Source organism: Dryas octopetala, chromosome 2 (assembly GCF_963921425.1).
Source record: "Dryas octopetala chromosome 2, drDryOcto1.1, whole genome shotgun sequence".
Taxonomy (NCBI): Eukaryota; Viridiplantae; Streptophyta; class Magnoliopsida; order Rosales; family Rosaceae; genus Dryas; species Dryas octopetala.
In genome coordinates this window covers 9,565,352-9,590,094 of record NC_141367.1, presented here as the reverse complement: position 1 = coordinate 9,590,094, position 24,743 = coordinate 9,565,352, and the positions used below count along the sequence as shown (strand labels likewise).

General features: G+C 37.5%; 2 protein-coding genes, 2 long non-coding RNA genes and 2 pseudogenes across 5 annotated transcripts in view; 3 read left to right on the top strand and 3 right to left on the bottom strand.

Annotated features, from left to right (window-relative positions):
• The window catches only part of LOC147292948 (uncharacterized), a 34,267-nt gene extending 27,463 nt beyond the window's left edge, over positions 1–6,804 (bottom strand). Inside the window, exons 1-4 of one of the 2 annotated variants that reach the window (XR_015120806.1) lie at positions 6,642–6,804; positions 6,324–6,534; positions 5,218–5,324; positions 4,484–4,518 (exon numbers count right to left, since the gene is read on the bottom strand). This is a non-coding gene — a long non-coding RNA (uncharacterized LOC147292948). Of the gene's footprint in view, positions 1–4,483; positions 4,519–5,217; positions 5,325–6,323; positions 6,535–6,641 lie in introns of those variants that run through there. The other variant, XR_015120805.1, reaches the window with a different exon arrangement.
• Positions 6,805–10,091: 3,287 nt separating this feature from the next.
• Positions 10,092–12,293, bottom strand: LOC147292947 (uncharacterized). Its single transcript, XR_015120728.1, has 3 exons — positions 12,126–12,293; positions 11,279–11,333; positions 10,092–10,691 (listed from the first exon to the last, which is right to left on the bottom strand). It is a non-coding gene; the product is annotated as an uncharacterized LOC147292947 (long non-coding RNA).
• Positions 12,294–12,544: 251 nt separating this feature from the next.
• LOC147292946 (putative disease resistance protein At5g63020 pseudogene) lies at positions 12,545–15,504 on the top strand (annotated as a pseudogene).
• Positions 15,505–16,767: 1,263 nt separating this feature from the next.
• LOC147292945 (uncharacterized) lies at positions 16,768–18,336 on the top strand. The gene is made up of 2 exons (XM_086230974.1): positions 16,768–16,898; positions 17,319–18,336. The coding sequence occupies exons 1-2, from the start codon at positions 16,768–16,770 to the stop codon at positions 18,334–18,336; spliced, it is 1,149 nt and encodes a 382-aa protein (XP_086087100.1).
• Positions 18,337–19,336: 1,000 nt separating this feature from the next.
• Positions 19,337–22,320, top strand: LOC147292944 (bifunctional riboflavin kinase/FMN phosphatase-like). Its single transcript, XM_086230973.1, has 10 exons — positions 19,337–19,477; positions 19,574–19,760; positions 20,186–20,316; positions 20,452–20,521; positions 20,628–20,693; positions 21,130–21,284; positions 21,380–21,475; positions 21,771–21,922; positions 21,999–22,082; positions 22,177–22,320. The coding sequence occupies exons 1-10, from the start codon at positions 19,390–19,392 to the stop codon at positions 22,318–22,320; spliced, it is 1,173 nt and encodes a 390-aa protein (XP_086087099.1). The 5' UTR covers positions 19,337–19,389.
• Positions 22,321–22,326: 6 nt separating this feature from the next.
• Positions 22,327–24,060, bottom strand: LOC147292943 (uncharacterized; annotated as a pseudogene).
• Positions 24,061–24,743: the final 683 nt, after the last annotated feature.

The following is a 24,743-nucleotide window of genomic DNA, read 5'->3' as shown; positions in this document are numbered from 1 at the left end:
TGCAATGTGTAATCTTTTTTCGGAAGGTCTTGAAATACTTGTATTGGATGTTGGAATTAATGGTAATGGAATGGATTGAGATTGCACCAATTTCAGGCTTGAATGTCAGTTTCTTTTATATCAGGATTGTAGTACAAAATGGATAATGACAGTGATATTATCGTACAAATTTCATATCAGTTTATTTAGACACAGATATATAAAATAGTATGCACAGTAGTTTATCAAAAACAACCAATATCTAAGTAACATTACCATATCAATAAATATAAAAAAACATGATGTCCAACATTGTCTTTTATATCAGTTATAGATTAAATACAGATGTTTTAGATACATTCAAACATCTTTTAATAGAAAAAACGCAATATGTAACATAGCATGTAGATCAGTTCTGGGCGCATAAAACGATATCTAAGGTAGTTTACATATCCAAAATAACATTAAATATGATGTAGAAAGCATACAAAAATACATTTAATGGATTTACCATATCGATAAATATAACAGAACTAATGTCTTAATAAGAATTTAGATCATTTCCATAGTAATTAACGATGTGTGTCCTATCTTTAATATCATATTCAGAATTTTAATTCACTAGAAAATTTGAAAACTGATATCAAAAGGGCCTATTAGATATTAGAATTAAAATAAAAAAGATGTCTAACCTCAAAATGGATATCAGTGTCAAAACGATATCTTGACCAAAGTACATTAGATATCGTCTACCTAGACATCGTCATAAAACATGAATAGACATCAGTTATTCACTGATATATAAGGGGGGTATTTGTAGTAGTGGTATTAGGGTTGAGGGTTTAGGATTGCATGTCCAACTATGATTGTCAAACAGGGGCGTCAATAGAATACTTTAATAAAGCAATTGCACATCGGGCTATAATGGATTGACATTACATAACATTGTATCATACTTGGGTGGGCTATAATTTATGACTAAGTTTCTAATTTCACCAAAACCCAAACCGCTCATGTTTATACATTTAGACAGTAAGTGTGTCCTACTAACATATTTTGGCAGAATCCTTTTATCTCATTTCCTTTACAATTTGATTCCCTACATGTACTTAGCTAGATTGTGGAGATGTGAGTTTGTCTAGTTTCGTAAAGACTATAAATTTAATTGGTCCTTGTAATAGTTTTTACTTAATAAACAAGCAATGTCAGAATCAAGCATTTACATTCAATAACAGTTACAATCTAAATTAATTTCACATTAAAAATTAAATAATAGCTCTACATACTAATTGTTTGTTATGGGACGTAAAAGTGTTCCAAACGACACTGAGGCTCAACCTGCTACAAATAAATAATAGCAATACATAATAATTTTTTGTTATGGGACTTTCAAGTGTTCAAGACGAAACTTTGCATCTGCGGCTCAACCTGTTGCTACTCCGCATCGCTGTCACTTTCAATCTTCCTGCTGCCATTTCCGTTCTTATTTCCTCTACGGTGTCCCTTACTCTTGGGACAGTTGCGCTTGTCATGACCAAATGCATCACATGTACCGCATTTTCTTCCATTGCCTCCCCGTCTGCCTCCTGTGTCTTGGGTTCCCTTGGTCCTCACGATGTTTGGATCTCTAACAATGTTGTTTCGTCGAGCAGCATTTCGACGGAAGCGAAGGTGGGTATCTCCTGCTTGCTTCCCAAACCCATCCAACAATGGTGCTAACCTACTTAATTCATTATTCAACAAATTGAAACCTTCCTCTGTTCTGGAAGCCAGGAAACACAGTTTGTTGCAACTTGTACTCAAATAACTGTACCTCGCTAATTCTCGTGCTTCGTCGGGAACAATGTTGTCGGGCAGTGGGATACCAGAAGCTGATTCCTTCGCTGACTTTGTCCATCTCTTAAGAATGAGAGATTCCGGAAACTCTTTCAAATTCTCATACTTCATGACATTAATAACATGGCAACATGGGAAGCCCTGTGATTTAAGGAGATTGCAAGTGCAATTTATTTCTAAGATACCTTTGATATGGTGGAATAAAACTTTGAACTGAACATGTTCTTCACCGTATGTATGAATTACATACATGCGACTTTTCCCAAATTGTACAGGCTGCGCGGTCACAAGTGAAGCAACCTTATTTATCTCCTCCCTTACTAACTTGAACACTTTGTCGGTGTACAAGTTTGCTGCATGCCGCTCCAATGCATTAAGATGAGTTGTCAGCACCTGTTTCGAATTCTTCATCTGAAAATCTTCAATCACATGTGAATTCCTCAGGCGTGCCAGACCCCTGTCAATAGCTGGGATAACTTCAAACAACTTCGGACCACTCTTGAGAAAGTCCTTGACAAATCTGTTCATGCCCTCACACCGTTGCGTGCTACGCATTCTACCCCAAAAATGCTGTCTACAATATCCTTCGGCCCATTTGTGACGAATCTCATACATATTCTTCAACCACTCTGATTCACCAAATTCTTCAACCATGCTCGTCCACCGCATTTCAAACTCAGGGGGGCTTGAGGTGGCCCACAGACATCGCTTGAAAGCCTGAATCAAGTTTGGGTCTTTCAAGTTTTGTGCTAAATTCTTCGTGATGTGCCATCCACATAGACGATGTGGAACTCCAGGAAGAACTGCATCTATGGCATTGCGCATAGCAAGGTCTCCATCGGTAATTACCGATTCAGGCCGCTTGTCCCTCATGGAAGATACGAAGGTCTCCAACAACCATGTGTATGTCTCCTTGGTCTCGTCCCCAAGGATCGCACATCCAAAAATAGTACTTGATAGATGGTTATTTGCACCGACAAACAACACTAGAGGCTTCTCATAGTAATTTGTCTTGTAAGTGCTATCAAACAGCACAACATCTCCAAAACAAGTGTAATCCACTAGAGATTGTGAGTCTCTCCAAAACAAGTTTACCAACTTGTTTTCCTCGTCCACACTAAACTTACAATATAATTCGGGGTCACTGTCGACTTTCCCACTCAAGTATGCAAGTGTAGCTTCAATGTCACCCTCAAAAAGGATTTCTCGGCGTCTACAATTCACCTTATTGTACAAATCCTTGATCGTGTAACCAACATTACGGTACCCTTCTGCTCGGTCGACCATGTACTCGTATATTTGGCACGTCCTAATTGATACACCTCGCATTGAAGTGGCCTGGAAAAGATCATCGTTCGGGATAGAGCGGTGTGATCGGATTAGAGGAGCCTCGCGTGACATTGCTAATGGGTGGTTGTGTTCCACACAGAATTTCTTCACAACATAACAATCACTTTTCCTACATAAGCCAATGCGGAATGCTGCTGGACAATTAACTCTTGTGATGCCCCTGGGACATCGCTTCTTATTCGGTGAGTTTATGTACTTCTCGGCTCTTTCGCCTTCCTTGTCACAAACCCATAATCTACTACAGAATTTATCGGTCACCACGGACCGTCTCCCATCACGTACCCTAACACCAAATCCCATCGCCGAGGCATAATCTCTGTAAAACTTGTCTGCTTCTTCCAGTGTCAAAAATTCGGAGTCTATAAGGTCATTTTCAGTTAGCTACTCATAACTTATCCCGTTGTGCTGCAGAATATCACCAAACCGAAACATGTTGCGAGTAGGGGTTGAAGGACCGGGAACATTCTGAGCTTCGTGGGGTGCAGATGTTGAAGCAAATCTGTTACAAGCGGTACCCATGTCTCCCTACTGCAAAATAGATATATTTTTTAAGTAAGCAATTCATGAACTGTCCATTCACATGCAATTCTGTGTAGACGAAAGTGCAATTGCATTCTCAGACCAGTCAATACAATCTACTGTTTGCCAATCATGTTTTGACATGCAATCAAATAACATTTTGCACAACTAACAATAAAAAAAAAATTGAAATTCCAGTTTCAAGCCAATTATTCAGACAAAATACTACCCATAATTGTAAACCCTACCAAATTCTACCCAACTCACTCAATCGAAACAATTTGAAGTCAAATTGTCAAGCTCAATGGGAAATGTCAAGAGTAATTTTAACCCAAATTCTTAAATCCCTAAATATATCCATACCTTGAAATCGAACAATTATCAAAACTATCCACATGAACCCATACCCAATAACAATCTTAAGCCAAATCCTCAAATTAAATGGGAAAACGTCAAGACCATACCAACCTCATGCTATCATCATCGATTTCAGATTCTCAAAAGGAACCCACAACAAATTACTCATAATTTCATTGAACAAAAGCCACAATCATGGAGGATGATTTAAACCAAAAAACAAAAGCCCCTCATGACTTAACCCATTAATTAAGCCACAACTATGAAGGATGATTTAACCCAAAAGCCCGTCCTGAGTAGCCAATTTATTCTACCCAACGAATTAAAAAACAAAAAATACAGAAATAATTACAAAAATGATGGAGAAAAAAAAACCCATTCTGAAAATGAAAAGCTCAAGCACCTTAATGGGATCAACCTTCTCACCCTGCACAACCACCTTGTGAGTCTTGCAATTTGTGCTCACATCTTCAACCCCTAAAATTAAACACAAACAACCCATTAACATAAATCTCAAAACATAAATTACTTGTTCCTTAAATATAAGATGCAAGAATAGAAGCTAGGGGAATTTTCCTTGACAAACATATTTGTTTCAATATTCAGTTCAGGCATATGCATTGCACTCATCACTGTATTATTCAATGGCACCAACAAAAAAAACTCAGAAAAACAGCACGTAACGAGTTCATAAAATCATAAGCTAAAAGGCGACCATGTGATGTAGATTATTATACATATAAATTATATACACATATCTGTGATAACCTAGATTTTAATTAAATTGTAGAAGTTAACATAGGTAATATATATTGATAAGAATGTGAAGTTGTAGTTAATAAGAATCAAATATATATTATATAAAGTCACTTCATTTAATCTAAATCTAAATCTCTCGTTTCAAGTCCACAATCACAAAGCAAGCGTGGTTCTTGATTGCATATGATAGTTCTGTTTTTTTTTTTTTTTTTTTTTTATTTTTTTAAGTACAACATAGACACTTCTTGGACAGATATTTTGTTGCTTTTAATTTCTCTTTTTGGACTTGGTATTTACTTTTGTTTTTCAAAAAAATAAAAATAAAAATAAAAATGGGTTATACTAAGACTAAATTCTAGCTTTAGTAGGACAAAAAAAGAAACTAAATATTGAATACTATAATCAGTAGTAAATTACCTCCTACTGGGGGCTTTCGTGAGTAATCCCCCGGTATGCTCAGTGGGCCTGTAGCTGAAACCACTTCAGAGTTTCTTCGTTTAGAAGCTTTTTCAGAGGAAGGGAATCTACAATGTAATTAAGATGTGAGGATCAAAAGTACTGCGTGTATTTCCATAGAGCAAAAAAGTAATATAATTTACAAATTTTGATTAAGAGATGCATAAAAGTAAAAACATTTAGTGAAAACAAGATTACTTTTTACGTAAAAAGATTAGGTAGACACAATATAGTAACAGGATAATTTCAATAAGAACATATACATCTCACTTGACTGTCTACCATGGCTTCAAAATGTACCATGGGCTTTAAAGTTAAGTTAAAGTAAAACTTTCAATTTGTTCTCCCTAAAGCAATACTGTCTTTCAACTAGTGCAAAGTTTAGTTAATGAATATTGACACCCAAAAAAAAGTGGAAAAGCTAAACAGTGCATGCATTTCCAGTTTATGGATGTCATCATATGAATTGTAGACCCAGCCTACAAGGGTGCTCAACAAACCCATCCTACGCATGATCTCATACCTTCCAGTTATTTAGAAATATTGCTCTCCACCTGATCAAGTTTCTGAATAATTTCAACGGAACCTCATCATCGTAAAGTATATCTAATTTTAAACCTTCATGGAAAATAAAATAGCCTGACAAATCAGCCCCACTTACGTACTCCTCCTCCCACCCCCCCCCCTTTCCAAGATTTTGAAAAGAAAAAGAGCATAAAAACAAACCCCACTTTTCTTTTTCCTTGCACAAATTAAAAAGAAAAAAGGGAAAGCTATAACTATTCACTACAAATGAAAAAACTCTTATTGCCACACGAAAAAATAGTACGCAATCAATTAATTGGAAAGGTAGTAATCCTTCATATATGAGGTCAAAGAAAAGATGATATTCAGAATCAATAGTAAAGAAATAAAGGTGTGCACTGTGATAATCCTTCATATATTCCTAAACTGTCCACTCTTTAATAAAACTAATGCATGTAATTGTCCCCTGTGCATAGTCATAGTCAAACTTATTCCTAACAAAAACAAACACACAGAGGAGAACCTTAGAAAAATGAATATACCGATTCTCCTTTTGATTTAGCAGTGCCAATTTGTTTTCATACTCTGCTTCCCAGATGTCAGTGGTGCACAGGGATAAAAGGGATTTGGGATTGAAGTTGACAAATCACATAATTCAACCTGCATAAACACAGGTCATCCCTGCGCAGAAATATTTGTCATTCAACGTGTCTTGGCTTCAGATTAAATTGCTGCAAGTGCCTGTTTCTGAGCCTGCATAAATTAGTTCAAAATCCAAATATTAAATTCATGAAAGAGATAGAGAGTTTGACATATGAATAAATCTACAAAATCAAATGTAAACAAATCGAAGCCCTAACCTGGGTGAGAGAGACAGAGTCGGAGTTTTATAGTTTCTGAGAGATCGAAACTCGGTGAGAGAGAGAGTCTGAGTGAGTTTTCTGGGTTTCTAGGTTTCGAAACTCAGTGAGAGAGGGTCTGAGTTTTCTGGTATGATGGGCGATGGACGTGCTAGGATGGGTTTCTGAGTTTACTTTGTTTTTGGTGGGAGGATGGCGAAAGGGTGGCGACAGCGAGGATTGAACGACAGTGCCAGGACGGCGAGAGAGAGTCTGATCTTTCTGGGATGGGTTTCTGAGTTTTCGGTGAGAGGATGGCGAGATCGAGGGTGGCGAGAGGGCGAGGATTCAGGGAGAGAGTGAGAGACTGAGAGGGCGAGGATTCAGTGAGAAAGTGAGAGACTGAGAGGGCGAGGGCGGCGCGAGAGGGTCTGGGTGAGGCTACGTTATTTATTTTGAATGGAGAGTGAAATGAGCGGAAGTTCTGTGTGATTTGGGTAATTGGGTTTTACCACTTTTTTGATGCATCCCTCAAGAAAGTGGTAACTCTGTCAAGATTTGGTAACTTACCAAATTTTGACTATGAGTTACCACTTTCTTGAGGGATGCATCAAAAAAGTGGTAACTTCACAAAACTGCCTAAAACCCAAGTTACCACTTTCTTGATCTTAAATTCAAGAAAATGGTAAATTCACATCAAGAATGTGGTAACCACCTACGCATGCAACTGTATATAGATGAAAATGTAATTACATTCTCTGAGTATTAAAAACTAGCTCCTGTTTGCCAATCAGGTTTGAACATGCAATCACAAAATTATATCTTGACCAAACTTACCATTTTCTTGATTTTTTTTCTCAAAAAATGGTAATATTAGCTCAAGAAATGGTAAGTTACCACATTGTTGATCAAAGTTACCATTTTCTTGAACCAACCATCAAGAAAATGGTAACTAAATCAGCCAAGCAAAACATGTTACCAAATTCTTGATCGTTCGATCAAGAAAATAGTAACTTGGTTCAAGAATGTGGTAACTAAGGCCAATCTTGACCAAAGTTACAATTTTCTTGATTTTTTTCCTCAAGAAATGGTAACATTTTCTCAAGAAATGGTAAGTTACCACATTCTTGATCAAAGTTACCATTTTCTTAAACCAAACATCAAGAAAATGGTAACCAAATCAGCCAAGCAAAACACGTTACTACTTTCTTGATCAATCGATCAAGAAAATGGTAACTTGGTTCAAGAAAGTGGTAACTCAGCCTAAGCTTGACCAAACTTACCATTTTCTTGATTTTTTTCCTCAAGAAATGGTAACTTTAGATCAAGAAATGGTAAGTTACCATTTTCTTTATCCAAGTTACCATTTTCTTGAACCAATCCTCAAGAAAATGGTAACCAAATCAGCCAAGCAAAAAACGTTACCACTTTCTTGATCATTCGATCAAGAAAATGGTAACTTGGTTCAAGAATGTGGTAACCAATCTCAACCTTGATCAAAGTTACAATTTTCTTGATTTTTTTCCTCAAGAAATGGTAACTTTTTCTCAAGAAATGGTAAGTTATCATTTTCTTGATCCAAGTTACCATTTTCTTGAACCAATCCTCAAGAAAATGGTAACCAAATTAGCCAAGCAAAAAACGTTACCACTTTCTTGATTGTTCGATCAAGAAAATGGTAACTTTGATCAAGAAAGTGGTAACCAAGCCCAAGCTTGACGAAAGTTACCATTTTCTTGATTTATTTCCTCAAGAAATGGTAACTTTTTCTCAAGAAATGGTAAGTTACCATTTTCTTGATCCAAGTTACCATTTTCTTAAACCAATCCTCAAGAAAATGGTAACTAAATCAGTGGGGCAGAAAACGTTACCACTTTCTTGATCGTTCGATCAAGAAAATGGTAACTTCGATCAAGAAAGTGGTAACCAAGCCCAAGCTTGACCAAAGCTACCATTTTCTTGATTTTTTTTCTCAAGAAATGGTAACTTTTTGTTAAGAAATGGTAAGTTACCATTTTCTTGATCCAAGTTACCATTTTCTTGAACCAAACATCAAGAAAATGGTAACCAAATCAGCCAAGCAAAACACGTTACCACTTTCTTGATCGTTCGATTAAGAAAATGGTAACTTAGTTCAAGAATGTGGTAACTAAGGCCAATCTTGACCAAAGTTACAATTCTCTTGATTTTTTTCCTCAAGAAATGGTAACATTTTCTTAAAAAATGGTAAGTTACCACATTCTTGATCGAAGTTACCATTTTCTTGAACCAAATATCAAGAAAATGGTAACGGAATCAGTGAAGCAAAACACGTTACCACTTTCTTGATCAATTGATCAAGAAAATGGTAACTTCATTCAAAAAAGTGGTAATCCAGCCCCAGCGTGACCAAACTTACCATTTTCTTGATTTTTTTTCTCAAGAAATGGTAACTTTTTCTCAATGAATTGTAAGTTACCATTTTCTTAATCCAAGTTACCATTTTCTTGAACCAAATCTCAAGAAAATGGTAACTTCATCACTGGGCCAAAAAAACGTTTCGCACTGCAACTGTGTATACACGAAAGAGCAATTGCATTCTCAGAGTGCTAAATACAAGCTCCTGTTTAACAATCAGGTTTTGACATGCAATTCAAAATTACACTATTTGACAAGTCTGGAGACGCGCCAGAGGTTCATTTTTTTTTTTCAACTTGGGTGGGTTAATTTTATATTTTGGGCGAGGATGGAATTTTTTTGGTTTCAATTTCAATATTTTGTGTTTTAATTTTTTTGTTTTAGTGATTTTCAGTTTTAGTTTTTTGAATTTTAAATTTTGTAGGGGTTTTTTTTTAGATCAATTTTTTTAAGGTATTAAGTATTAACAAGTTTAATTAAAAACCTTATACTAAAAGTCTAAAACTATATACATTACACATTTACATGTGTTTAACATTTTTAATCAATATTGTATCAAAATGTTTAGGCATTCTTGAGTTGGGTAAAATTTGTTGAATATCAAGTACCCAAAAGTGCCAATACATATTTTGCCAATACACATGCTTGTATTTTGCTGCCCCTTTATGTATTAACCAAAATCTTTTTCTGTTTTTTAATCATTGAATAATGCTGTTATAATTGGGATCCTGAGCAGTCCCTGTCGAATCGTTTAAAATCATTTAAACAGATCAAACGCAATGGATGAATTGTCAAAAGAACAAAGCAAATGCCATTTGTTTTTTCAGCCCAACTGATATCCAAAACAAGATTGGAAATCGTAATCAAGTTTTTTCGATGTATAAAACCTCCTGAAACTGATATAAATAAACAAGATTATACATGTCAATTTTTAATGGGATTTGGATGTTATAAATGTTATTTATATTCCATTCTCTCATAAAAATCCATCCATTCAACAAAAATCCATCCATTCATAAAAAATTTCATCCATTCATTTAACTAATCAATATTTGTTCAAATTCATGTTCCAAAAGCACGGAGAGTTTCAGAGACCAATTTTGATCCTTGGAGAACATAATGGGACCATTGGAAGTGGTTTGGAAAATATCAGCAACTAGCTTGAACACACTTGGTATGAAATACTAGTCAATCTTCATGTGTTGATTGCTGAGACGTTGCAGACCACACAATGGCAAGATACTCTGCCCCTGCAATAGGTCTGGAGGCAAGGTTGCTTCTTCACACAATTTTAACATGAAGATATACATTGAGCGAACAGAACTACCAACCCAATCTGCATTCATTAGTTTGTTTTCAATAATAGAGCCTTTTAGATCCCAATTCAAAAACTTCATGAGATAGCAAAGAAATACATAAGATAGCACAAGATACATGATTATTCAATTATAACTGCTAATTATAACTGCTGAAAATGGCAACAAAACAAGTAAGAAAGTACTGTGTGACATTTACTAACGAAATCGGAATATTAATGTGTGATTTAACTTCTCAGTGTTATCTGCTATATGATACTTAGGTTATACCAGACAGAAGGATAAAAGAGTAGTACTTATCTCGGTGGTATAAGCTTCTGTGCTTCTTTTCCTCAGTTTGTCATGCTGGTCAATAATTCTGAAAAACAGAGAAAAGAAAAGTGGTAAGCATGCTAAATACTTGCTAAAGAAAAGTGGTAAGCATGCATATACTTGCTAAAGTGGGAGACTTGAATTTATTGTGCCCTGGAAGAATTTCATGCTCATATATTGTCTGAACACCCATGCCCAAAATTTATAACCATGGAATAGATTTAGTCTCTAGTTGTTAAAGCCAAAAGCGGCTGCCAAGTCCATGCAAAAAGTCTGAATTACTAGTGACCTTCCCATTTCTTAGAAAAAACTCAGATGAAGGGCCTTCGTTTTCTCTTCTCTACCTCTATACTCCAATTTTTAGTCATGAATTTGACCCGTGCAGCTGATACCATATCTCCATCACAATTCATCATAGAATGTTTTTGCAGCATTCTTGTAACAATCTCATAAGAATAAATTCAGTATCACATACAATCATTTACTTCAAAAAAAAAATTATTTAAAATCTTGTAAAGAAACATGAGCTGACAAACATAAAGGGAGCATTAACACAGGAGCTCTGCATTTCATGAAACCTAGACGTGTGGAGGTCAATTGTTGAACTCTCAGAGATTAAAATAAATGAATTACCATGAATCTGTTCCTTATGCTCAGTTGCAGTTTGAAACAATCCCGCATTGAATATCTGAACATATTTTGATGAGTTAAAGATGATGCTATACATAATGCTTCAAAATATGAATTAAAATTGAACCACGTATGCAATTCAAACAGGTCGATAACATGTCATGCTATCACAGAATAAAAGAAGAGGTCCAGTGGCATGTTTTTGTATCAAGCACAAAGGTACAAAAACCATTTAAGCAATTACATGTAAGGTCCTATAGCATGTAGTTTTCACTACTTGCAGTGATCTACAGTACCCGAGTACAGGACCCAAAAGCACGTATCTAAGCATTGTAAAATACTACAGTGCTTAGATGGGAAAGAAATCTTTAATGCAAATTTATTATTTAAGAAATAACCAATCAGAAATGGAGCCAATAAAGTAAGCCAGAAATTGTAATGCCCTACTAAGAATTGGTTGATTACAGGCACTGATCCAATCTACCATTTTCTTCTATTAAAACCTTCAACTAACATATAAAATTGGTCTTTCAATAACAATAGAAAAAAGCATCAACATCAGCAGATTAGAGAAGAGCAAGCACAAGGACATAGGAAATATGCTATCTACACAAATAATAGGAAAAATAAGATGCGGGATTACCCTTGAACTCCAGAACAAACATACACAACACTAAAACTTCAGACAATTTTTATCTCCCTGATAACATTACATTCAGAGAACGTAACAGTACAGGTAATGCAGGTACACATAGTTGCACATATCATATATTCCTGCATCAAGGCAGCATACAAAACTGTACCCATACATACCAACATGTATCCGGTTTAAGGATAGAAAAAAACATACCAACAGATCTTCCTCCTGGACTCTGTGCTGCTATATGTGAAAACCCAAATCGGGGAAAAAACCAATTACATTTTCTGGCATAGCAAGAAAAACCAATTCCTCTGAAATCCATACAAGTAAGAGAATTTAAATACACAAATTTCAGAAAGCCATTGCAAGGTAATTGACAAGATTGACAATCTCTCTATGAGAACGCAATTATACCTCTATAATGATCCGGTAGCGACCATGACCTGATCCCCGAGAGAGACCTCGAAGCCGCTAGAAACTCAGATCGCCGGCGAAGGGGTTGGATCTGTTCTCCTTTGATTCTCCTCCATGATTGAATTTCGGGACTAAAGGAGGACACCCAGACGATCAGTGTGTCGAGAGGACGATGTCTTGGGTGGTCGGTGTCGCAACTCCGCTGGAGAAGGCGGATGGCTGTCACGAAGTTCAATCGATTCGTCGATTTCGGCATGGTAACTGGTAGATGAATATTTGGGGCCGATTTTGCCAACGTTGCCGCCGGACGGCTGGGATTTGATTGGAGAAAGGATGCGGGAGAGAGAGGGTAAAGATTAAGAAGCAAAACTACGTAATATTTTGAAATTAACTTGGTACCTGCTGGCCCATAAGTTTTTTTCTTAACCGTTAGATCAACATTCACTAATCTAACGGTCAAAAGCTTGAAGGCATCTAATGCCTGCAGTTATGTTAGAATTCCCGAAAGAGTGGTGTGAAGAGAAGGGTTGAGGTCGAGGAGCAGCAGCCATTCATGAAGCGGTCAGAGCATGTAGAGTGGTGGATTTCAAGTGTGGAAAGTACAGAGGCCAAGTCAATCAAGTTGTAACCGATGGCAGCCAAGAAATTGGGAAATTATGTTGTGGAGGTTACTGTTCAACAAACTACGCGTCCAGCTACAAGTATGGAAAACACGTGGCCAAGAAGTTGCTGGAAGTCGCTGATTTAAAGAGCAAGGGAGTTTTTGCAGAGGTCACAGAAAGAGTAGCTGCACCTGTAGTCAATCAAGTAGCTGTTGAGCCTACTGTGGGCATGGAATCCATGCTTGAAAAGGTTTGGAGACTCATTGAAGGTGACCAAGTGCGCATAATTGGCTTATATGGGACGGGAGGAGTGGGCAAGACCACCCTTCTAAAACAAATCAATAACAAGTTCGTCCACGCTCTTCATGATTTCAATCTTGTGATCTGGGTAGTGGTTTCTCAGAACCACAAACTTGAAACTATTCAAGATGAGATTGGTGAAAAGATTGGGCTTTCCAGTGATGAATGGAAGAAAAAAGAGCGGCATGGAAAGGCCCAAGACATCTTCAACGTCTTGAACAAAAAGAAGTTTGTGTTATTGTTGGATGATATATGGGAGCCAGTTGAAATAATCCAAGTAGGGGTTCCTATTCCTGATGATCAAAACAAGTCCAAGATAATCTTCACAACTCGATCCGAAGATGTATGTGGTCAAATGAATGCTCATAAGATTAAAGTGGATTATTTAGCATGGAACAAAGCATGGGAATTGTTTCAGAAGAATGTTGGGACAGAAACACTTCTTCTTCATCCAGAAATCCTCAAACTTGCTGAAATAGTGGCAAAAAAGTGTGACGGTTTGCCACTTGCACTAATTACAATGGGTAAGGCCATGGCTAGCAAGAAGACCCCTGAAGAATGGAAATATGCAATTGATGTTTTGAAGAATTCTGTCTCGGAGTTTACAGGTATGGAAAAGGTGCTGCACCTATTAGAGTATAGTTATAATAATCTACCAAGCGAGAAAGTTAAATCCTGCTTCTTATACTGTGCTTTATTTCCAGAAGATTTTCCCATAGATAAAGTTGATTTGTTATATTGTTGGATGTGTGAGGGAATACTTGAGAAATATGGTAATGTCGACAAAGCAAAATATGAGAGTTATGATATCATAGGCACTCTTCTCAATGCATGTTTGTTGGAAGCGTATGATGAAAGTCAGGTAAAAATGCATGATGTGGTTCGCGAGATGGCATTGTGGCTGTCTCGTAATCCAGAGAAAACAAACAAGAATTTCCTTGTGGAATCAGGTGCCAATTTGAGTGAAGCACCGAATGTTGAAGAATGGAAAGGCGTAGAAAGGGTATCACTAATGAACAATCATATTGAAAATTTAGTTGAAAGACCAGAATCCCCCAATTTGTTGACCTTGTTTCTTCAACAAACTAAATTGAAGAAGATTGGCGAAACCTTCTTTGATTCTATGTGTTCTCTTCAAGTTCTGGATTTGTCTAACAATTGGGGTTTACCCCAACTACCATCCGGAGTTTCAAAACTTGCTTGTTTACAACATTTGAATTTGTCACATACTGGTATAAGAGAGTTGCCGATGGAGTTAAAGGCCTTGGTAAGGCTAAAATACTTGAACTTGCAGCATACGCAGAAGCTTGAATTTGTTCCACTGCATATAATATCAAGTTTTTCCATGCTAAAAGTTTTGAGAATGCGGAAGTGTGGTGATGATGACAAATGTCCTTTTGACAGTGAAAAAGCAATGTTGGATGAATTGCAGTGTTTGAAACACCTAGAGGTCTTGACTTTGACCATAAGAAGTACCTCTTGTTTCAAACAGTTATTTAGCTACAAGAACTTAGTGACCTGCACTCGAGATCTCAACCTCCAACTTTCCGACAATACGAGGTTTCTTGATATATCATCATCTCTGGCCAATATGAAACATCTTGATTTCCTTGGAATTGTCGCTTGCACTGATTTGGAAGAATTGAAGGTTAATTGGGAAGCACAAGGTCCTAATGATCCTCGCGAATCGATGACCATAAACCAAAGTTGCTTCGTTGGCCTTCAAACAGTATTTTTATTTGGATGCCCAAAACTGAAGGATCTGACATGGCTCATTTCGGCTCCAAATCTCATCTATTTAGATGTACGGCACTGCCCAAAAATGGAAAAGATAATGAATTTGGAAAGATTGGGTGGAGTGGCAAATGTGGTAAAAGAATTGAACCCATTTGCAAAACTTATACGCTTGCAGTTGAGGTATCTACCAAAGTTGCAGAGCATATATGAAGGTGCCTTACCCTTTCCAGATCTGAAGGAAGTCTACATACGCGATTGTCGAGCACTTAAGAAGTTGCCACTGGACTCAAGGAGTGCCCAAGGATGCAATCTCATCATCGAAGGACAGGAATGGTGGTGGACTGGGTTAGAGTGGGATGACCAAGATGCTCCAAATGTTTTCCTTCCGACCTTCAAACCTATTGAGTAAAGGCAGGCAGCTGAGCTGGTGGATTTGACTTGCAGTTGCAGACTTGCAGGTAGCCACTTAATTGTCTGAATTGGGTCACTTCCCATGCTACCAAATGAAATTCATCATATATGTATTATTCTTCTGCACGAACACCTCTTTTCATTATTTTTTTTAATTATTCTTTTTTTATGTTAAAAAACAACGTTAATGTTTTTGAACTCAACCAACTCTTTATCCCTATTGGATCATGGAAAATGCAAAGAGAAAAAATTGGTCCAATGAAGAAGAGGTAGCGCTTGTTGAAGCTTGGATGGAAAATTCGGAAGATTGTGAAATCGGATCCAATCAAAGAAACATGGAATTTTGGAATAAAGTGTACGATCAATTTATTCGGAAATCTCCTCTCGCCGTGAGGAATGGGCGACAAATTGGGGCGGTCATGGCTCACTTCAAGAAAATAGGGCAAGCCACCTCGAAATATCATAAATGTATCTTGGCGGCCGAACGATCACGCACTAGCGGGCAAAATCAAATTGATACGGTGAGTTTTGCTAATTAAACTCAAATATTTTTGTTAATTAAATTCACATATTTATGTTTGATTAATATGTGTGTACTCTATTTTAAATTGTGTATACTTTATTTTTGCTAGTTAAACTAAAATATTTTTATTAATTAAATTCACATATTTATGTTTGATTAATATGTGTGTACTCTATTTTAAATTGTGTATACTTTATTTTTGCTAGTTAAACTCAAATATTTTTGTTAATTAAATTCACATATTTATGTTTGATCAATATGTGTGTACTATATTTGAGATTGTGTATACTTTATTTTTGCTAGTTAAACTCAAATATTTTTGTTAATTAAATTCACATATTTATGTTTGATCAATATGTGTGTACTATATTTCAGATTGTGTATACTTTATTTTTGCTAGTTAAACTCAAATATTTGTGATAATTAAATTCAAATATTTGAGTACCATTTATAATTCATTAATTTGTTTTCATATTACTAGGTGACCTTTGCCAACGCACGATACCAAGCAACAAACTCGAAAAACCGTCCTTTTGCTTGGCACCATTGTTTTGCTAAGATGCAACACTTTGTGAAGTGGCAACATGCACAAACCGACACCCCCACTGATGCCGATACCGAAGCTGAAGCGGTTCAATTGAGCGCGGATGAGGATGCCCCGGCCTTTCAACCACTTAGCGGTAGTCGCCCGAGGCCACCTGGTAGAAACAACTCCAAGAGGGCCAAACAAGTTGATACTAATGATGATGACCTTGCCGATAGTATCAGGTTTCTTTGCCAAGGGCAGAAGGACATAGCTGCTTCACTCGACCGATTGATCAAACAGCACAACGATTTCAAACAAAAGCAGCAAGATTATGAGGTCATGGGCAAGGACCTCACCAACATGCACGGAGAACAACGAGCGTTTTGGGAGGCACAACAGCGTGAAATTTTGGCGAGGTGGAATGCAAGTGCTGCTAACGAGGCCAATCAGGGCACGTCAAGCTCGGGAGGGTACTTCCCCAACACTGACTTTTCACAATATGACTGACGTGTCATTGTTTTTCCAACTATTTCTGTCGTGTACTTTATGTATGCATTTTATTATGAATTAAAATAAAATACCCTATTATTAAATATGTCTCGGATTCCTTTACTTTTCCAAGATGATAAGATAGCATGTTATGACTGATGATAAGATTTTGATTCGTTTAACTTTCCAAGATGATAAGATAGCCTATTATGAGTGATGATAAGATTCTGATTCGTTTAACTTTCCAAGATGATAAGATTCTGATTCGTTTAATTTTCCTAGATGATAAGATTTTGATTCGTTTACATTATCACACCTAGTCTATAAATTTCACCATGTCGTGCCTTCACCAATTCACCCTGCTTAGTAATTGCAGAAAATTCGTTTACACTCTGCTTCAGGATGTCTACCCCCCACGATTATGATTCAGATGAAGAGATGTTTCAGGCACAACTAGACATGTACGATGACCAGCTCGCAAATATCACGGCGTGTGCCATGGCTGCTTACCGACGACATACACAACGAAGTGAAAGAAGGCCAATACATGGAGGCACATCCCAACCACGACGATATATCCCTCGAGACCGACAACTAGGCCATGGTCTTATTATGAGCAACTATTTCGACCCTGGAGCAAGATATACTGAAGAGATGTTCCGACGACGCTATCGGATGAAGAAATCACTATTCTTAAAGATGATGCAAGATGTGTGCAACAAAGATGTCTACTTCCAACAAAGACAAGACGCTACTGGAAGATGGGGCTGCACGCCAGAGCAAAAGCTGACTTCGGTCATGAGAATGCTCTCCGCTGGGTACTCGGCTGATGCCCCAGACGAGGGCTTCCAAATTGCCCAAACCACAGTGCTGGAGTCATTCAAGAAGTTCATAAGAGTTATTCCGGAGGTGTACGGAGCGGAATACCTCCGCACACCAACAGTGGCTGATCTCCAACGGCTATTGCGTAAGGCTAAAAAAAGAGGATTCCCAGGTATGCTAGGGAGTCTAGATTGCATGCATTGGGAATGGAAAAATTGCCCAGTAGGACAACAAGGGGCATATCAAGGCCATTATCACACCCCAACTGTGATATTAGAGGCCGTTGCCGGGTACGACACGTGGATTTGGCATGCCAATTTTGGTTTTCCAGGGAGCAACAATGACATCAACGTATTGGATGGCTCACACCTTTTTGATGATGAGGAGCAAATGCGAAACCATCAGATCAAGTATAAGGTTAATGGCAATGACTACACAATGGGGTATTATCTAGTGGATCGGATCTATCCCAAATGGGCCACGCTTATACAAACAATAACGAATCCGGTAGGAGAGGCAAGTCAGCTATTTGCAAGATATCAAGAGTCCTACCGGAAAGATGTCGAGATGGCGTTCGGGATTCTGAGGGCTAGATGAGAGATTCTAAAAAAGCCCGCCAGAGGATGGAAAGCCAATGATCTGGGCTATATTATGAAGACATGCATAATTTTGCACAACATGATCATTGAGGACGAGCGTCCAGAGAACGAGGACGATGAATCGGACGATGACATTGACCACGTTCAGGAAAGAATCTCCCGGGCTGTGGCACGGTATGACACTGAACCATATGATGGAGGCCAAAGTTATCAGCCAATTCTTTTAGAGCAATGGCTTTCTCGGGTTAGGTTGATACGGTCAACAACACTCCACCAGCAACTGAAGAATGATTTGGTCCAGCACCTTTGGACGCGAGAAGGAAGTCGTGGCCAAGCACGACGCCGACGCCGGCGATGAACGCCGAAATGTTGAAGATGTCTCCAATACCATTGTGTGTTGTTTGTGTTTGTGTTTGTGGCTGTCGTTTTGTGTTTGTTTGTGTTTGTTTGTGATTGTTTTATGTTTTATTTGTTTATGTTTATTTATGTTTGTCTTAAATTTTCTTGTTTTATGTTGGTGAAATGAAATAAAGGTATTGGTGGAGACAAAATATAGAATTTATATTTTAGGTAATAAAATTATAAATTCAAATATAGTCAATATTGACCTTATATTAAAGATCTCTTTAAAATAAAACTAATGGTATAATTTTTATAAATATTTAAATTATAAATTATAACTTAACTATAACTTAATTTAACTTAGGCTTAATTTAATTATATACAATTACATTACTCTCAGCTCTTACTCTCAGCACCACTGTAGCTTCAGCACATATCACTCTCACTCTCAGGACAAAAAATCACTTTTCAGGCCAAAAAATCACTTTTCAGGCTATGTCTTACTCTCACTCTCACTCTCACCACCGTGGATGGCCTAAGACGGTTAGAGAAAGTCACATACTGATATTAATAATTGGTTGATCAGTATTTGACTGTGAGATTTGGATAAGTTTTTATCATACTCAGTCGTTGAATTGAAAAAATCTGTGTCTTTGTTTCAGATATATTCCATTGATCGGAGTGTAATTCCTAACTGTGAGATTTATGCATGGTTGTGAAGATGTCAATCACAGAGCCTTTAAAGAAATTAGTGTCATGTGTTATCCTTGATTTGGATGGTACACTACTTAACACAGGTCAGCTTGTACTCTGGGTAGCATTTTCTTATAAGTAGCTGTTTTCTTTCTACCAGTTTTAGTGACTCCTTTTTCTTATTCTTAATTTAATCACAGATGGCATTGTAAATGATGTTTTAAGAGTTTATTTGGGCAAGTATGGAAAGCAATGGGATGTGCGGGAAGTTCAAAAAATCGTTGGAAAAACACCACTGGAAGCTGCAACTTCTGTTGCAGAAGATTATGGGCTATCTTGCACAACGAGTGAATTACTTTCAGAGATTACCCCGATGTTCTCCCATCAGTAATTAACTACTACACTTACTTATATGTCTATAAATATATATCAATCAGAATTTGCTCACTTCTCTTTTTAGCAGTTTCTCGAAATGGGTTTTTTTCCTTCTTTTCTTGATTCCAATCTGAAAAGCAACCCTGACATTGCAGTGAAAAGAATTTCCGTAGTAACTCTACCAGACCATGTAATCATGGTCAATATATCAAAAAATTATGTCAAATGTGTTACTTAAAGACTTTTTCTATAAGTGGACATTTAGGTGGGTGTGTGTGTGTGTACATATTTATACTTGACTAAATGGAACTACATCACATGTTTTTTAGCATACTAACAAATAATAATAATCAGCTCAAATTATTCACTCACTTTTATGTGTTCAGGCCTTACTTTTATGGCACACTGTTGATTGGCTTTTGAAATTGTCACTCTAGGTGGTGCAACATCAAAGCACTCCCAGGTGCCAATCGGTTAATTAAACATTTGAGTGGTCATAGAGTGCCATTGGTATTGGCTTCAAACTCTCCAAGGGAAAACATAGAAACCAAAATTTCTTTTCATCAGGGTATACTTCTTCAGAAACAATTTTGCTCATTTGTCTTAGATGGAGGCTTGCATACTATGGACATGCATTGAGGATGTTATGATTTGTTTTATCATACTAAGCAATTACTTATTTTCTTATTATTTTTATATGTAGGCTGGAAGGAATCCTTCTTTGTCATCATTGGTTGTGATGAAATAGGATCAGGGAAGCCATCTCCTGAAATGTGAGATGCAACAACATGTTGTTTGATCTTAACTTCTTTGAGTATTTCCTATTAAGGATTAAATATTCATGTTCTGAAACTCGAAATATATGGTTTTACATTATAGATTCCTTGAAGCTGCTAAAAGGCTAAACATTGAACCTTCCAGCTGCCTTGTCATTGAAGATTCTCTGTAAGTAACCTATCAAGAGCAAAAGCTGTTAGATAAACATTTTCTGTTTGAGTGCCGTAGTTTTTGTTTATTTTCTTTACGTAACCTTGGTTAATTTAAAACTTCAGTACAAGAATGAACCTATAACTTGAATGAAAACCTTGGGTTCTGCTTTTTTGTTCTATTTTATATGCAACCCTTCCTCAAACAAGTTATATGCAAATTAACTTTCATAAGGATTGGCATTTTTTGTATTGGAATATAAATTATATTATTAAGATTATTAATTTCAGTTTAATTGGCAAATAACTACAAACAGATATTGATGTGCTCTTCTTCATGGGCATTTTTACCATGGATTTGAAAACTGGATCTGTAGCGACCCAACGCCTCCACTGGAAGTAAATTAAATTAATTGAATTTCTTGATTGAACATTTCTGTATTGGGTTTTGTTAGACCAGGTGTTACAGCTGGTAAGGCTGCTGGAATGGAGGTGGTTGCTGTACCCTCCCTCCCAAAGCAATCCCATCTTTATACTTCAGCAGATGAGGTGATCAACTCTCTTCTTGATTTGAGACCTGAAAAGTGGGGCCTTCCTCCTTTCGAAGATTGTAAACGCCAGGATCCTTCTCTTTGTTTCAATCATGTGTGACTGATTTCTTTCTGCATAATCCATTTCATTAGCACCATTGATTTGTTGTTGCAGGGATAAAAAATACTTTACCAATAGAACCATGGCACATTGGTGGTCCTGTCATTAAAGGATTTGGTCGGGGCTCAAAAGTACTTGGGATCCCTACAGGTTTGTCTGAATAAAGCTATTCACTTAGATCCTTTATCGAACTCTCTATGTCTTTGGATGAAACAGTGATAACCGATGTTCTTAGTTTGAGATAATATATACAAGTCATTTAGCTTTATTTCATATGCAGCTAATACTGTGCATGCTCCTGATGTCCTTAGGTTAGGTCCCACTTTGCTTGACTGAGCTTGAGATTATTTATTTGTTGCTTATGATTAGTTGTTTCTCTTCCTGTTATGCTTGATAAATTGTTTCATTTTGTTATCCTAACAAGTGGACTACATCTTTTCTCCAGCTAATTTATCCACCGAACAATATGCACCTCTCCTTTCAGAACATCCCTCGGGTGTATATTTTGGTTGGGCTGGATTATCAAACCGAGGTGTCTTTAAAATGGTCATGAGTATTGGTTGGAATCCTTATTTCAACAACACCGAAAAGACTATAGTGAGTCTTTCAAGACACATAAGGTAGCCTTTGCAAGTATTTTTCTTCTTTTTGCTAAGTTTAGTTTCTAATGCAGGAGCCATGGCTGCTTCATGACTTTGTTGAGGATTTCTATGGGGAGGAATTGCATCTTATTATAGTCGGCTACATACGGCCTGAGGTATGGTTAAAATTGATCAATCTCGTCTGTGAAATATCCATTGCTCCTCGTCCTGTTAGTTCCAGTTTTGCTAATGTTTGTGTGTGGCAAAAAGGCCAATTTCCCATCACTGGAGAGCCTGATAGCAAAGATTCATGAGGACAGAAGAATTGCAGAAGAAGCTCTTGATCTTCCAATGTACTCAAAAAGTGAGGAAAGGGTGTGCAAAAAGAAAAAAAAAAAAAGAGTGTGCAAATAGCAGCTCTCAAGAAGTAACTTTTGATTCATGTGCAGAGAGTGTTCTGACGAGCTTAAAATCTCGAGCTGACCATATCTTTGCTGTCATATCATACGAAGCAATTACCAAGAAATATCCTTCTTGAGGCTCAAATTTGACTTGTTATATGAGATTGGTGTGTGCTGGAATGATGTATATGGATTTCTTTTTTCTTAAATCCCATATCCTACAAGTGTTGTCTTCGCTCGCGGTGGCTAAATAATAGCCATTTGGTGAAAAACTGAGTCCAAGAACTTGCTTGACATGGCCTTCCAAGGCAAGAATACTTCTACCAGTACGGAGGTCCCAAACACGAGCAAGTGCATCCTGGCCAGAAGAAGCCACCAAGGATCCATCAGGGTACGTGGAAGGTTATCCCATAGACAATTGTACTGTGACCTTCTTGAAGAAGCAACTTGTCACCAGTTTCTACATCCCATAACCTCCATGTCTTGTCAAAGCTAGTTGTACCCAAGTACTTTCCTGATGGATGAAAGGCAATACGTGCAAGACGGTCCAAATGGCCCTCAAATGTTTTCAGGTGAGTTCCTTCAGTATTCCACAACCTTGCAGTCCAGTCAACAGAGGCAGTTGCCAAGAGGTTGTGCACAGGAGAAAACATAACATCAGTCAGGCGCTTCGTGTGTCCGTTTAAGGTGGAAACCTTCTTTGCTAATTCAGGCATACTCCACAACTTGGCAACTCCACTTACAGCACAAGTGGCAAGCAGGTTGCCATCGTGCGAAACAAACAACCCGAAAGCGATCTGTCATCCCCAATCTCACTGCATTCAAGTCCCAAACTTGCAGCCTACCTCAAAGCTCAATCCATCTCTGCATCCACATCCTCATCTGGGTCATCCCTCTTCCTCCGAGCCCGTTCGAGCCGTGACGATGCCCTCTTAACAGAATACCTGGCAATATCAATTCTAGCCCCTAACAAAGCTTTGGACCCTTCAGTGTAAAAAGGTTACTGCACCATTTGGTCGTCGTCACCATCCTCCATTGCAGCAGCAGAAGCAGAAGCTGCAGCCTCCTCCTCCTCATGAGCCTTCATCAGCTTCTCCAACTGGCCTTGCGAATCCAACTTCGCCATTATCATCCTCAACCTGTCTCGTCTCTCCATCTCTCTCTCCCCAAACAGAGTGATGGGCTCGCCGAGCCGCCGAAGATGGTTACTCACCGCCATGTCGTTGGTGGGGACGGCGAGGGCTGAAGCGCACCGCTTCATCAGAAGTTCTTGCTTTGCCTTCTCCTGCCGCTCCCTCACTCATCTGCTCTCCTTCGATATCTCGTATTTCGGATCCGAAATGCCGGTACCCCAGGTGGGGCCCGGTTCGTTCGAGTCCGAGTCGCTCGTGCTCGGCCTCGCTTCGCCATTTTGGGTCGCCGGCGGTCTGAGTACGGGAGCAGCGGCAGGTGGGTCTGCTATGGTTGATGAGGGTTTCTCGTCCACCATCGCCATGTTAGCTAACCGAGGGAGTTGCGGACACAATTTTGTTCTCAGTAAAACATATAAACAAACACTTCCTGGCCAATATAGGAAATGAGTCATAATATAAACCCTTGCCCTCATTGAGCTTCTCTCTTCTTCTCGTCCTCTTAGGATTTCACAGACTCCCTTACCAATTATGGGCTTCGTTTGGGTTGGGTTTTGCAAATGCATTATATTTTGAGCTAACTTTTGAGTTGCCTATGTAATTTCTAGTAAATAGGTTTAACACTTTGCACCCTTAAGTATACGTAGTTTTTTACTTTGATATGCGATATTCAAAACGTTTTAATTAATATGAAACTTAAACTTAAAGTTTATGAAAATTACATTGTGCCAATTTCGTTAACTTTTATATTAATTTTAATTGCATATAAAATGTGTGAGATTCATTTACACTGATATGGATAGTAAATTTACGCCAGGACAAATAAAATAAATCATATAAACAAAAAAGAAATTAAGAAAAGACAGTTAAATTATTATATATTAAAAAAAATTAAAAGATAACATTTAAATTAAATATAAAAAATTATCTTGTTCATCCTTACCTCTCCCTCCTCCCTCCTCCCTCATCTCTTTTGTTCCCAGTTTTTTTTTTTTTTTTTTAATTGATTTTTATTTTTTTAATCTATAAAATTTTATCTGGCTTTTTTAATTTGTTTTTTCTTTTCACTTGGCGAAATTTAATGTCCTTATCAGTGTAAATGAATCTCACATATGCTATATACAGTCAAAATTAATAGAAAAGTTAACGGAATACTCACATTGCAATTTTTATAAACTTTAAGTTCCATATTAAAACGTTTTGAGTATCAGATACCAAAGTGAAAAATAACTTATACTTAGGGGTGTAAAGTATAAATGACCCTTAAACAAATTATTAATAATTGATTTGAGAGAAACCACAACCT